The sequence below is a fragment of the Coregonus clupeaformis genome, chromosome 10 (assembly GCF_020615455.1).
Source record: "Coregonus clupeaformis isolate EN_2021a chromosome 10, ASM2061545v1, whole genome shotgun sequence".
Lineage (NCBI taxonomy): Eukaryota > Metazoa > Chordata > Actinopteri > Salmoniformes > Salmonidae > Coregonus > Coregonus clupeaformis.
The window spans coordinates 22,561,011-22,577,031 of record NC_059201.1 but is presented as its reverse complement, the minus strand read 5'-3'; the positions used below and the strand labels follow the sequence as shown (position 1 = coordinate 22,577,031).

The following is a 16,021-nucleotide window of genomic DNA, read 5'->3' as shown; positions in this document are numbered from 1 at the left end:
CCATTCCACTGATTCCGCTACAGTCATTAGAATGAGCCCGTTCTCCCCAATTAAGGTGCCACCAACCTCCTGTGCCTCTTATGTATGTACAAACAATTCTAAGCCCAATCCAGGGCACATGACAATGGGACAACGGAATATGATAGGCTGGACAGAAGGGAGGGGAGTTGTTGTGAGACGCCATCTGAGGTTAGTCGCCCAGATTGGCAAAAATATAACCTAAATATGGCATTGTACAGTGTATAAGTTAGGAAAGGTATTAGCAACCAATGTACATGGTGTTGCCAGTTTCCGTGATTGTTTTGTGTAATATATCTTCAGGACCCTCTCTCTGAGAGGACAAACCGATGACTCTCAACAGCCCTTTGGACTTACCAAAGAGTAGCCAAGGGACAATCAAGAACTTAGTTCTCCCAATCATAACAGATACATTTAAGGGGAAATTACTAAACTTAACTGAAGCTTAGTATGATAGTAATCAGCAAAAGGCAATACAAATCAAAAACAGCATATTTGCTGGCACCTTGTTCCATATTATTTTGGATAATCTTTTCCATGTTTACGGATATTAAATGAACATGGGTAGGGAGGGAAGGTATGCCTTTGACAAAGACAACTAGGGTCACTGTTCCAACATTTCCCTTTTTTGAGATAATTCTGCACCTTCCACTTTGGAGAACACACAGGAGCACTCTGAATGACAGAACACACCTGCCCAGCTTAAAAAGGCAAATCATAAGGGAAAAGAAGGGTAAGGAAGGTCATCCTGAAATAAGGCTAGCTAGATTGCATAGAACTTGAACAATGCATTATGCAGCAAAGGGCTGTGCTCCGTTCCCCAGTCAACACTGGTAACCATGGAGAGTCCAGTCAGGCTGTTTTTTTGTTTGGACTCTGGTGAGAACATTTCAATGTACAGTGTACTGTATGTGAATGATCCATCTGAATCCATGGGGTACATGCAAGTAGAAAATTGTGTGATTGCTCTTGATTTGTGATTTTCTGTGTGATTATTAAAAAACAGGCATATATTCTCACTGGTGAATACTGTTGTGTATGTTGTTCCCTGTTGACCAAATGGACTGTCCGCCTCAGGCCAACAGAATGACAATGGTGACAGTGCAACTGTTTCGACTATGCTAATAGTGAGCCAGTACGACTGGTTTGATAATGTTGATTGTTTTGCTGGATGTTCATGTGGAGCTCTGACTAGGTTGAAGGAACCAGCAAGGCAGCACTGAGGAAGAGAGCACAGCTCAGACACTATATTGTATATGCCACCTCTGCCTTATAACACTTGTGAAGCAAAGGAACCCCGTCCCCCTCCATCCATATGAGAACAGAGACATTAAGCACCAGTTCTAGGCCTGGGACAGTGGGCCAGACTTAGGACCATCAGGACCACCAGCCAAAAGTGCCAAACGGGCCAGCCCCCAAGCAGGGTGGAGCTCTGTGAGCAGCTGTCTGTCAGTGAGTGGGGGAGGGAGGGGTGGTGCCAGGCAGGACAGCCATCAGCTGATTGGCACCTCTGCCTCTCCGTCCTTGTCCAGTAGTTCGTCCTGGATCTCGTCAGTATTCCCTGAGTCGCTGCTGGCCACCGAGCTAACGGAGGGAGAGTTCCTGCCCCCTTTGATCATCCTCCTGCATGTCTCCATCTGCACGTCCAGACCACGCTTCATGCTACACATCTCCATGTACTCATGCAGGTGTCTGTTCATGTCACTCTTCGCTGTGGCTAGCTCCATCTGAGTGGGAGGGAGAGATGATGGGAGAGGAGAAAGGGAGCCAGAGAAAGAGAGAGAAGGGGATAGAGTAAGGAAGACCGAAGAGAGAGGGTAGGGAGGAGAGAGAGAAAGAGACATCAGTGACGTTGAGCTGGGACAGGTGCCAGCCCTGCCAGGGACTGAGTCACTCTGGCCAGATGAATCGTCACCGGAGTCACAAATCAAAACCAAACAGCAAGAGGGACAAAACAACCAACAAATCAAAGGCAGTCGTTGTCCTCCCATGTACTGTTACTTGACAGGTATTTATATTAGATACAATATATCTCTAACAGGCAGATACATCTCAGGGAATTTCATTCTCCCTCTATTTTTGTCACATTCTCTCTCTCATACACGCACGCACACACACACACACACACACACACAGCATGTTCACCTCAATCGCACCAATGGTCTCCTGGTACTCCTGCTCTCTGGTCTTGAATAGTGATTCGGTCTCATCTATGAGGCTGCCCAGGCTTCCATCCTGAGAGACCTGGGAAGAAGCAAAGAGGATTAGCTAAAACACTCACTCACTTTGTATATTGCATTTCATTTCTCAACTGTGAGCATAACAATGGGCAGGATTTGACCGCCAAGTCAAAATGAAAATAAGTTATTTTACTGCAAACATTTGAGTTTGCTGAATATGAATGGATGGGAAGTCTGGTAGGTAACCGACTCCTCAATGCCCTCCTGTACCCTTGACCATTAGTATATCAGCAGGTAGTGGTAATTGAAATGTTTTTGCATTGTCCTGTACATATGTATCCTTGACATTTACTGTGTGGTATCTAATCCGACTCACAGGCTCCTCTGTGTTGCTGTTGGCTGCGCTGGTGGCTGTGCAGTTTGCCGTGGTGATGGCACCAGGTTGGATGTTATAGTTGGTGAAGTCCTCCCATAGCAACAGGGTCTCGTCATTCTCTTCCCACGTCAGGCTGTCACAGTCGTCATCAATGTCAAATGTCTCCCTCCTGGCAACACAATTATCATCTGAACAATGTCTGTGTGGCACAGAGACAGGGAGAGGAAGGAAAAAAGAGAGAGGGGGAGGAAAGGAGGAGAAACACAACAGGCACCACATTCACAAGAGGTCCAAACACAGAGGAGGAAGAAAGATGCATAGAGAAGACATGCAGGACTACATACAGTGTTTGAGAAAGACTTGAGACAGTGACAGGTGTTTGATGCCATTCCATTTGCTCCGTTCCGGACATTATTATGAGCCATTCTCCCATCAGCAGCCTCCTGTGGTGTGTGTGTGTGTGCGTGTGTGTGTGGAGGGGGTCATAATGAAGGCAGCTCTTTTCTTCCTGAATAGCTGTAATGAGTGTCCGTGTGAAGGCTGACTCACAGTTGGTTGAGCATTCGTTTCATTTCATCAGTGATGTTAAGAGGGACCTCCTCCTCCTCTGAGGTACTGGTGCTGGGGTCCGCATCCATCTCAGAGCTGTCCTCATCAGATACAGGCCTGTGCTCCTTCTTCCTGCAGCACGCCATGGCACCCTGGAACACACACGCACAACCAGGATACTCACTCACTGCATCAATGCAGGACTGAATTTTGGGCAGTTTGTCTAATCTGACATTAATAATTTAGGCAGTACCTTGCACCACCTAAAAAGCTTCTGGTTTGATTCTGGCTGGATTCATATTTTGGCTTTAGCCAGCACTGTCGGCGCAATGTGATAACGTGGTGCAGCGTGGAAAGTCACAGCGTCAGTTCACTACTGAGCAGCGAGTGTGTGTGTGTATATATGGAGGAAGGGTCAATGAGCATTGTGTTTGTGGCTGTGTGTGTCTGCCTATGTAGAAGAAAGTGTAGCAGCAGTATACTGTTAGTTGTTTCAGACTGAGGCCTAACATACAGATAGATACACACCCTCTCTGGGAGCGACCTGGCCGGGCTGACGTTGAACATCTTGGACATGTCCTCTGAGTTGCGCTGCTGAGCCACGTCACACAGTTTGGCGGTGATGTCGATGCGCCGGCAGATGTCCATGTCCACCCGCATGGCTTTCTCCTGGATCTTAGTGTCCAGGTCAGACATTTGCTGGAGAGGAAGGAGAGGTGTCTGTGTTGGCTGTGAAGCGGAGAATCATCCACCCAAAACCTCTACTTACTGTACTCAACAAATGTCTAAAGGCATTTCAAAGCTATCGGACTGATATGAATAACATAAGTCACATGCTGAGTTCGTCCATGAGTGTGTATCTGTGACTGGCCTTTGAAGCAGTATTAAAGTCAATTGAATACACTATGGTTAGATTGCAGACCCAGCAGAAACCCACATCCAGTCAGTCTGGGTCAATAACACATCATGCAACATCTCTGTGAAGGTACAAAGGAAACATCCTACACTCCAAGGTGAATTTGATCACTCCTGCATCTCATGCTTCTTTTTGTCACTCAATAATTTGCAATTACTCTAATATGCTAGTTATGACCAAACAATTCTATACTTCACTGTCTACAACACTCACAACACTGTTTCACAGTAGTGTGGTAAGGGAAAGGCTAGTATTTTGATTCTAGGGTGAAGGGAAGTGGGAAGGCAGGAATAGAGGTATCTCTTACTTTCATATCCAGATCCCTCCTGACATATTGGGAACGCCTGACATATTGGGAACTCAGACGTCGACCGCCCTTAATAGTGAGCAACGACAAAGTACACCTATTCAAAGGACACGTCCCAAATCACAGTGTTTATTCACTACCCTGGAGGTCTATCAGGTCACACTGTGTGTTGCCTCATATGTACTACTGTACTGCATATACAGTTGAAGTCGGAAGTTTACATACTTAGGTTGGAGTCATTAAAACCCGTTTTTTAACCACTCCACAAATGTCCCTTTTAAAAAAACTATCATTTTTGCAAGTCGGTTAGGACATCTACTTTGTGCATGACACAAGTAATTTTTCCAACAATTGTTTACAGACAGATTATTTCACTTATAATTCACTGTATCACAATTCCAGTGGGTCAGAGGTTTACATACACTAAGTTGACTGTGCCTTTAAACAGCTTGGAAAATGGCATCATGAGGAAGGAACATTATGTGGATATATTGAAGCAACATCTCAAGACATCAGTCAGGAAGTTAAAGCTTGGTCGCAAATGGGTCTTCCAAATGGACAATGATCCCAAGCATACTTCCAAAGTTGTGGCAAAATGGCTTAAGGACAACAAAGTCAAGGTATTGGAGTGGCCATCACAAAGCCCTGACCTTAATCCTATAGAAAATTTGTGGGCAGAACTGAAAAAGCGTGTGCGAGCAAGGAGGCCTACAAACCTGACTCAGTTACACCAGCTCTGTCAGGAGGAATGGGCCAAAATTCACCCAACTTATTGTGGGAAGCTTGTGGAAGGCTACCCAAAACGTTTGACCCAAGTTAAACAATTTAAAGGCAATGCTACCAAATACTAATTGAGTGTATGTAAACTTCTGACCCACTGGGAATGTGATGAAAGAAATAAAAGCTGAAATAAATCACTCTCTACTATTATTCTAACATTTCACATTCTTAAAATAAAGTGGTGATCCTAACTGACCTAAGACAGGGAATAGGATTAAATGTCAGGAATTGTGAAAAACTGAGTTTAAATGTATTTGGCTAAGGTGTATGTTAACTTCCGACTTCAACTGTATCCTTCTCTGACTACAGATATTTGTGCCATGAGGAGGAAGCTGCTATTACCCATAATGCCACTAACCGACATGGCCAGTTAAATACAGAAGTAAATAAGAGAGGGTGCCAAGCTAGAATGGTTTCAACGGAAATCCAAACGACTCCTTGCTAGTTTTGTGTATTCATTCCTGACCAAACAAAAGCTAAGGCTGAGCCAGCTGCAATATATTACAGCCGTCACACTAGAGCCAAGCTCCATGGGAAAAATAAAGTGCTGCGCAGACATAGCGTAAGGTCCTGCTGATTGACTGTCTGTTTATGAACGCTTGCTATCTGAGCATTCAATGAATGCCTATCTGAAAGGCCCTCTTGCGTTTGCAGCAGAATATGTTTCCATTGCTGGGTAAAAATCCAAATAAGGAGGGGTGTGAATCTGCTAGCCTGTCCTGGAGCGAAGTCTCTGAGTGTTCAGGATGATGAATGAAGCCCAAAGGACCTCTACAGTATGACTGACAACATCTATCATCACCTATGAAGAACAATACTACTGTCAATACAACCACTGCTGTTGTATTGTTGAGAATATAATTGGCATCCTTTTAACAGGAATATGACTGTGGTATCTGTCAGTCTGTGACAGTGTGCTGCAGTGGAGTGTGAAGGGAGGGTGTGTATGCTATACTCACATCGCTCATAAGACTCTTAAAGACCACCAGCTCAGCCTTCAACCTGTCCACCTTCTCATTCAGTTCATCCTGGATCTCCTCTGACTCCTGGGCACTCTGAACATACACCCCCCACACACACACACACACACACACACACACACACACACACACAGATTTACACAATTCAAAACACATGCCCCAAGCACATACACTCAAACACATGCAGCAAAAACCAACACACATTCTTATTTACCATATTTGAGATATTGAATAATATTGAATATGGCCCCAATCTACAGTGAGCTCCATAATTCATTGGACAGTAACCATTTTTTTGTTATTTTAGTTCTGTACTCTAGCACTTTGAGTTTGAAAGGATACAATGACAATGAGGGTGAAGTGCAGACTGTCAGCTTTAATTTGAGGCTATTTTCATACATATCGGATGAATCATTTAGAAATGACAGCACCTTTTGTACATGGTCCCCCCATTTTAAGGTACTACAAGTATTTGTTAAATTGGCTTCACAGATGTGTGTCATTAGGCAGGTGTATTAATTTGTGTCGTTAGTGAATGCAGGAGAGCTGTTGATGAATAGTATTGATTCTAGACTTTGCTATTGCCTTTGGAGGTTGTTGTTGGGGTGTGACAACATGAGGAAGACAGCAGTGTCGATGCAAATGAAGCTGGCCGTCATAAGGCTCAGAAATGAAAATCAATCAATCAGGAACATTGCAAAAACCCTGGCCATGCCCAAGTCAACAGTTTGGTTCATCATTAACAAGAAAAAAACAACCGGTGAACTCAATTATGTCAAAAGACCCGGTAGACTGAGGAAGACCACTGTAGTGGATGACCGGAGAATACTCTCTATGGTGAAGAAAACCCCCTGACAACAGCCCAACAGATCAAAAACACTCTCCTGGATGCAGGTGTAGATGTGTCAAAGTCTACCATACGTAGAAGACTACACCAGCAGGACTACAGAGGGTACACTACAAGATGCAAACCACTGATAAGTCTGAAGAACAGAAAGGCGAGATTACAGTTTGCTAAAAAGCACCTAAAAGAGCCCCAAGAGTTCTGGAAAAAAGTATTGTGGACAGATGATACAAAGATTGACATGTACCAGAGGGATGGAAAGAGGAAAGTGTGGAGAAAAAAAAGAAATTCCCATGATCCAAAGCATACCACCTCATCCGTGGAGGGGGTGTTATGGCTTGGGCCTGTATGGCTGCCAGTGGAACAGGCTCACTTGTCTTTATCGATGATGTGACTGCAGACAGAAGTAGAACAATGAATGAAAGTCTACAGAAATATTTTATCTGCTCAGATAAAACCAAATGCCTCCAAACTCATTGGACGGCACTTCATCATGCAACAAGACAATGACCCTAAACATACTGCTAGAGCAACAAAGGGGTTTTTGATGGCCAAAAAGTGGAAAATCCTTGACTGGCCGAGACAATCACCGGATCTGAATCCAATTGAACATGCATTTTACATGCTGAAGAGGAGACTGAAGGCAATAAGTCCCCAAAATAAGCAGGAACTGAAGATGGCTGCACTACAGGCCTGGCAGAGCATCACCAGGGAAGATACCCAGCGTCTGTTGATGTCAATGCATCGCAGACTTCAAGCAGTCATTGCATGCAAAGGATATGCGACCAAATATTAACAATGATTACTTTATTCTACATTATGTTAAACTGTCCAATGTTTTTTGATGCCTGAAAATGGGGGGGACCATGTACAAAAGCTTCTATAATTTCTAAACGGTTCATCCGATATGTATGAAAATACCCTCAAATTAAAGCTGACAGTCTGCACTCCACCCTCATTGTCATTGTATCCTTTCAAACTCAAAGTGCTAGAGTACAGAACCAAAATAACAAAAAAATGGTCACTGTCCAATGAATTATGGAGCTCACTGTATATTTGTACATTATGGTGTGGAATAACTAAGTGATAAAGATGGATTACGGACATTACAGTAGATGCAGAGGGGGACTACATACATAGTAAATCACGCTACATAATCACCTGATATCCTTTATCAAATTACTATCATAGAGCAGATTTCCTGTTTCAATTCCATGCTAAACAACATCTGCCTGTGTGAGCTCAGAGAGGTAAGAGCCCCCCAGGGAATTCTCTTCACTTCCAGCATTCTGCTGACCCATAATCCAAAACAAACACAGATGCTGCCGTTGATCGATGTGTCCGTCGACGGTGGTGCAGAAAGAGGGGGTTGCTACTATACTAGCACCTGCTGAGGCTTTTGATGTGGCATAGGAAGTATAGTGCCTGCCTTGGGCCATGATACTGTAAACTGATGTGACGATGGGGACTAATGTGTTTTATCTACACAGAGAGACAGGGAATAGTGGTGAGACACTGACATTCAGGTCTGCTATGCGAGGTAAGTGATTCAGCAGGGAATATATATTTTCAAGCACCTATATGCTTCATTTTTGTCTCTCTGTCTGTCTTCTTTAGTAGAATTGGATGTTGAGATTAGAGATTAGAGTGAATTGATGTAATGGTGAAGGTGAATTGTTGTAATGGTGACGGTAAATTGATGTAATGGTGGTGAATTGTTCTAATGGTGAAAATATATTGATGCAATGGTGAAAGTGAATTGTTGTAATGGTGAAGGTAAATTGATGTGAAGGTGAATTGATATAATGGTGAAGGTATATTGATGTAATGGTGAAGGTGAAATGATGTAATGGTGAAGGTGAATTGATGGTTAATGTTTACTTACCTCCTGCATGGATTCCACAATGGACTCCATATGCTCTCGTCTGTTCAGCTCCTCTTCCCATCTACAACACAGAACACACGGAGGGTCAGTTAACTGCACTTACATGGCTATGCTTATACATTTACATTTTAGTCATTTAGCAGACGCTCTTATCCAGAGCGACTTACAGTTAGTGAGTGCATACATTTTTCATACTGGTCCCCCGTGGGAATCGAACCCACAACCCTGGCGTTGCAAGCGCCATGTTCTACCAACTGAGCTACACGGGACATGAGTATTATACATGAGTATTGTAACATATACGCCTTATTGACCTTTGAGGTATATTAGTGTGAATAGAGTGTCACAGATAGTAAAGTCATACACTATATATACAAAAGTATGTGGAGCCCCTTTAAATTTGTGGATGCCACTATTTCAGCCACACGTTTCTGACAGGTGTATAAAATCGAGCACACAGCCATGCAATCTCCATAGGAAACATTGGCAGTAGAATGGCTTTACTGAAGAGCTCAGTGACTTTCAACGTGGCACCGTCATAGGATGCCACCTTTCCAACAAGTCAGTTTGTCAAATGTCTGCCCTGCTAGAGCTGCCCCGGTCAACTGTAAGTGTTGTTGTTGTGAAGTGGAAACGTCTAGGAGCAACAATGGCTCAGCCGCAAAGTGGTAGGCCACACAAGCTCACAGAACGGGACCGTCTGTCCTCGGTTGCAACACTCACTACCGAGTTCCAAACTGCCTCTGGAAGCAACGTCAGCACAAGAACTGTTCGTCGGGAGCTTCATGAAATTAGTTTCCATGGCCGAACAGCCGCACACAAGCCTAAAATCACCATGCGCAATGCCAAGGGACGGCTGGAGTGGTGTAAAGCTCACCGCCATTGGACTCTGGAGCAGTGGAAACGCGTTCTCTGCAGTGATGAATCACGCTTCACCATCTGGCAGTCCGACGGATGAATCTGGGTTTGGTGAATGCCAGGAGAACTCTACCTGCCCGAATGTAAAGTTTGGTGGAGGAGGAATAATGGTCTGAGGCTGTTTTTAATGGCTCGGGATAGGCCCCTTAGTTACAGTGAAGGGAAATCTTAATACTATAGCATACAATGACATTCTTGACGATTCTGTGCTTCCAACTTTGTGGCAACAGTTTGGGGAAGGCCCTTTCCTGTTTCAGCATTACAATGCCCCCGTGCACAAAGCAAGGTCCATACAGAAATGGTTTGTCGAGATCGGTGTGGAAGAACTTGACTGGCCTGCACAGAGCCCTGACCTCAACCCCATCAAACACCTTTGGGATGAATTGGAACGCCGACTGTGAGCCAGGCCTAATCACCCAACATCAGCGCCCGACCTCACTAATGATCTTGTAGCTGAATGGAAGCAAGTCCCCGCAGCAATGTTCCAACATCTACTGGAAAGCCTTCCCAGCTGTGTGGAGGCTGTTATAGCAGCAAAGGGGGGACCAACTCCATATTAATACCCATGATTTTAGAATGAGATGTTCGACGAGCAGGTGTCCACATACTTTTGGTCATGTAGTGTATGTGCGTCATTGTCCTCTCTCTCCCTCTCCCTCTCTCTGACACAACCTCATTGGATAACGCTGGGCAGGCCTCTTGCTAGCTGTCACTCAAATGTGAGGGGCTGAAGCTCATTGGCTAGAACTCGAATTGCTAGGGGGAAATGTAGGGAAAATGGCACAGCAGAACTTCAAGAAAACACTCACTTCCAAACTAGCGATTTCGTGGCTAATTGATTATGCAGTGCATTCGGAAAGTATTCAGACCCCATGACATTTTCCACATTTTGTTACGTTACAGCCTTATTGTAAAATGGATTCAATTGTTTTTCCCCCCTCATCAATCTACACACAATACCCCATAATTACAAAGCAAAAACAGGTTTTTGTAAATGTATAAAAAACTGAAATATCACATTTACATACAGTACCAGTCAAAGGTTTGGACACACCTACTCATTCAAGGGTTTTTCTTTATTTTACTATTTTCTACATTGTAGAATAATAGTGAAGACATCAAAACTATGAAATAACACATATGGAATCATGTAGTAACCAAAAACGTGTTAAACAAATCAAAGTATATTTTATATTTTATATTCTTCAAAGTAGCCACCCTTTGACTTGATGACAGCTTTGCACACTCTTGGCATTCTCTGAACCAGCTTCACCTGGAATGATTTTCCAACAGTCTTGGAGGATTTCCCACAGATGCTGAGCATTTGTTGACTGCTTTTCCTTCACTCTGTGTCCAACTCATCCCAAACCATCTCAATTGGGTTGAGGTCGGGTGATTGTGGAGGCTAGGTCATCTGCTGCAGCACTCTCCTTCTTGGTCAAATAGCCCTTACACAGCCTGGAGGTGTGTTGGGTCATTGTCCTGTTGAAAAACAAATGATAGCTCCACTAAGCGCAAACAATATGGGATGGCGTATCGCTGCAGAATGCTGTGGTATTCATGCTGGTTAAGTGTGCCTTGAATTCTAAATAAATCACAGACAGTGTCACCAGCAAAGCACCCCCACATCATCACACCTCCTCCTCCATGCTTCACGGTGAGAACAACACATGTGGAGATCATCCGTTCACCTACTCTGCGTCTCACAACGACACGGCGGTTGGAACCAAAAATCTCAAATTTGGACTCATCAGACCAAAGGACAGATTTCCACCGGTCTAATGTCCATTGCTTGTGTTTCTTGGCCCAAGCAAGTCTCTTCTTCTTATTGGTGTCCTTTAGTGGTGGTTTCTTTGCAGCAATTCGACCATGAAGGCCTGATTCACGCAGTCTCCTCTGAACAGTTGATGTTGAGATGTGTCTGTTACTTGAACTCTGTGAAGCATTTATTTGGGCTGCAATCTGAGGTGCAGTTAACTCTAATGAACTAATCCTCTGCAGCAGAGGTAACTCTTGGTCTTCCTTTCCTGGGGCGGTCCTCATGAGAGTCAGTTCCATTATAGCGCTTGATGGTTTTTGCGACTGCACTTGAAGAAACTTTCAAAAGTTATTGAAGTAATGATGGACTGTCCTTTCTCTTTGCTTATTTGAGCTGTTCTTGCCATAATATGGACTTGGTCTTTTCGCAAATTGGCTTCCTTGTCACAACACAACTGATTGCTGAACCTCTAAAGCTCTGTCAGGTTGGATGGGGAGTGTCGCTGCTCAGCTATTTTTAGGTTTCCTCCAGACGTGACGCTTGGCATTCAGGCCAAAGAGTTCAATCTTGGTTTCATCAGACTAGAGAATCTTGTTTCTCATGGTCTGAGCGTCCTTTAGGTGCCATCTGGCAAACTCCATGCCGGCTGTCATGTGCCTTTTACTGAGGAGTGGCTTCCATCTGGCCTGTCTACCATAAAGGCCTGATTTGGTGAAGTGCTGCAGGAACTCTGGAGCTCTGTCAGAGTGACCATCAGGTTCTTGGTCACCTCCCTGACCAAGGCACTTCTCCCCCGATTGCTCAGTTTGGCCAGGCGGCCAGCTCTAGAAAGAATCTTGGTGGTTCCAAACCTCTTCCATTTAAGAATGATGGAGGCCACTGTGTTCTTGGGGACATTCAATGCTGCAGAAATTTCTTTGTACCCTTCCCCAGATCTGTGCCTCGACACAATCCTGTCTCAAATTTTATTTTATTTTATTTGTCACATATATACGTGTTTAGCAGATGTTATTGCGGGTGTAGCGAAATGCTTGTTTTTCCCGGCTATATGTAATGATACAAAACACTTTCTGAGCTAATAATGTAAAAAATAATACATTAAAAAACAAAATACTGCATAGTTTCCTAAGAGCTAGTCGCGAGGCCTCCATCTTCGTCAGCGCCTGAATCAATCCTGTCTCGGAGCTCTACGGACAATTCCTTCGACCTCATGGCTTGGATTTTGATCTGACATGCACTGTCAACTGTGGGACCTTATATAGACAGGTGTGTGATTTTCCAAATCATGTCCAATCAATTGAATTTACCACAGGTGGACTCCAAGTTGTAGAAACATCAAGGATGATCAATGGAAACAGGATGTACCTGAGCTCAATTTCGAGTCTCATAGCAAAGGGTATTTTATTTATTTATTTTTACTAAATTTGCAAAAAAATCTAAAACCTGTTTTCACTTTGTCATTATGGGGTATTGTGTAGAGATTGATGAGGGGGGGGGGATTATTTAATCCCTTTTAGAATAAGGTTGTAACGTAACAAAATGTGGAAAAAGTGAAGGGGTCTGAATACTTTCCAAATGCACAGACACATCCAGCCCAAAGCTGGAGTTTAAAAAATACTTTCTTAGTCGCCAAAGTACCCGGCACATGTCTTTAAAAGGCATCTACCAGAGCCTCATCATTACATGGAATTCAGTGGCTAACATCAACGGAATAAACATTCCTTCCATCCACATCACACAAGGAAGAACTAGCACGTGCTACAGCTTGGGCAAGAACCTGGAAATTAATGTCAATGTATGTGACCTCTAAGGAGATTAATACCATTGGAATAAATAATTGAAAATATTTAACAGCCAGAAAAGGAATGTTGTTACTCAAGAAAACCTTCAGAGTTATTGTTTGTATAAACTAGGGACGGACCACTTTGATGGGGGTGGGGGCCACAACAAATCTGAACTCATCATGAGGGGCTGCAGTGGCTCGCGGGTCCACACATGCAGTTAGAGCCAGCCCTTGTCTTTTGGGGGCCCTAAGTGAAATTCTGTTGCAGTTTTACAGCTAATTTCCTGCAATTCTACACATTTTTCCATAGGGTGGAGAGAAATGTTTGCATTAATATGATATCTGAGTGAGAGTGCCTAACAAAATCAATGGGGGCCCCGGTCGGTAATTCGACCATGATTACTACAAGTTTAGATGGCTGGCTAGACTATCTTGCCAATCTAAAAAGTTTTTGCTGACATGGGCTAATTGAGTGACTGTCCGTGACTGACATAACAAGAGAAAAACTGCTGATGCACAACCACATTTGGAAATTGCACCTTGTGTATTCTACTATTCTAATTGTCCACTGTAAGTTGAGACCCCAATTGAGTTCCCTCCCAAAATTCAATAATTACAAAAATGAAATTCACTAGGCTATTGATAAGGTCTAAAAAGACAAGTGTATAATTCGAAATTCAAATTCTAATAAAAACAAAACAACTTGTTTTAAATGGGCTATCTAAATACAGTTAGAGGCACCATAATTGCTCCCCGTGGGCGTATAATACAGTCAAGGGAACTTAGGATGTGCGTAAAACCATCCATAGTCTAACTTGTCACAGGAGCTGGATAAAGATCCAATATAAAGAGAAGGGGGGAATGAATGTCCACTCACTTTTATACTGCCTCCAAATATAATGTTTTATAAACATATTGGAACCATCCTACAGATCGCATTCACACTTCTCCAGAAGTTGCTTTGCACGCATGCCACGGACGTTCTCACCATCAAACCAGGAAGGTGAATTATTCTAATAAGTTTGGTTTTAATCAAATAAAACAAAAAACAAGCATTCTGTTTTTTTAAAGAACAACAACAATAAATACATGTCGAATGTAATTATATAAAATCACCAGGATAAAAAAGACACTAGGCATTGCTGTTGAACCAGCCTTCGTTATAGTAGGTCTAGGGTAAGGGTAGCCTACGGAGGGTTTTGAACATATGAAATGGAAAACAAGCCATTGTTACAGGAAGATAACTTCTAAATACGAGCTTCACCGGTATTCACTGAGGTTCTCATCTCTTGTTTCATGATGGGCATGGACAAGTAGCCTACATCATGGACAGGGTTTTACGCACATCCAAAATGGGAGATGCATGGCAAAAATTATCTGGGCCTGCCTACAATACATAGATAAAAAGGGAATGTCAGCTCACTGTTTTGCTCCACTCAAACTTTATTTTAATAAAGCTTTGGTGATTTAAAATTGATTTCCAATCGGTCTCATGAGCCAAACCCTTTATCGACAATCTTGACTAGCCTACTTGGCGACTGCATTGGGTAGGACAAAATAAAAACAACCTTCATTGAGAGGAGGAGAGGCTATGCTTGGTTTTAATCAAATAAAACGAAATGGGGGAAAAAACATGTTTCTAAATACTATATGTTCCATGCGCATATGGGCAGTGTGCATCACAGCTGGATAGGCTGCGTTTCCGCTGTCAAAATTCATGCCATAACCAACCGCGTTACCGCTTAAACAAGCTTTTGGTGGGGCTTAAATATCCCTACCAGCGCTGCCTGAAATTAGCACTTTGGATCATATTTTTTAAGGACACATCTCAAATATTTCCACCGCGCCCATCTGAGCGCAAGCGAGCTGATATGGGTAAATTACCAATCCTTGCACAACATTTTGAAAATAGCAGAGCACTAGCTGGCTTTAATGCCTCATTCACATTAACGCCTCATGTCCACCAGATGCATCCGGCAAAACAAAACGCATATGTATCTGGTGGACATCGGATGTAACCATAAGCACTCCATTACGTTGCGCCGGATGTCATTCATTTGAATGGGGACCGTCCACAGCTGAGTGGAATTGCAACGCCGCGTTGCGGTTGAAGGCTCTGTTGCGAGACGGATGCTGCATATTTTGAATTTGTCCAAACTCTGTGTCTTCTTTAGTCCGGCCAGAGTCCGTAGAAGAACAGGAATTTACCAAACCACAGAAGAAGATGTAAGTGGTTTTCGATTATGGGTTTATGGGATAGCTAGCAACTTGTAAACATTTACCGATTCTTATAAGTGAGTACTAGTTTCATAGTATGTTAAAAATAATACCCATTGGCTGTTAAACCAATTATACTTTAACTGTTGCCTCCCGTTTTAGTTTATTGTGATTGTATTGACGTTAGTTTATGATAATTATTAGGTGGAGGTTGCTAGCTACAGTATAGCCTAGCTTTTAGCTAGCTAGCTAGCTAGCTGCTCTGTAAGCTAGCTTGACTTGCTAGAAAGTTATAGAAACAAGTTGAGGAAAAAGTAACTAAATGAAACATGTTTTATTATCAACTGAAACAATGTTTCCCATGTCTTGAATGAAAAGCTCATATTTTGCGATCTCTGATGAGAGACTCTCCTCCATCTTGTCTTACATTGTGAAATTATCCTATGCTCTCCATCCAGTAGCGGAACGTGATTGCATGAAGTTGATGTGCGGTGTAATGAAATACAGTG

The 16,021-nt window shown here is 43.2% G+C and overlaps 1 protein-coding gene across 4 annotated transcripts in view; it reads right to left on the bottom strand.

Moving 5' to 3' along the window:
• iffo2b (intermediate filament family orphan 2b) overlaps nucleotides 1-16,021 on the bottom strand; it is a 40,835-nt gene continuing 24,814 nt past the window's right edge. The window contains exons 2-9 of one of the 4 annotated variants that reach the window (XM_041888402.1): nucleotides 8,836-8,896; nucleotides 6,086-6,181; nucleotides 4,347-4,415; nucleotides 3,652-3,822; nucleotides 3,124-3,275; nucleotides 2,575-2,773; nucleotides 2,164-2,262; nucleotides 1-1,745 (exon numbers count right to left, since the gene is read on the bottom strand). In XM_041888402.1, coding sequence (XP_041744336.1) covers nucleotides 1,512-1,745; nucleotides 2,164-2,262; nucleotides 2,575-2,773; nucleotides 3,124-3,275; nucleotides 3,652-3,822; nucleotides 4,347-4,415; nucleotides 6,086-6,181; nucleotides 8,836-8,896 — 1,081 coding nt within the window. In that variant the 3' untranslated portion in view covers nucleotides 1-1,511. The remainder of the gene's footprint in view (nucleotides 1,746-2,163; nucleotides 2,263-2,574; nucleotides 2,774-3,123; nucleotides 3,276-3,651; nucleotides 3,823-4,346; nucleotides 4,416-6,085; nucleotides 6,182-8,835; nucleotides 8,897-16,021) is intronic. The other 3 variants (XM_041888403.1, XM_041888404.1, XM_041888405.1) reach the window with 3 other exon arrangements.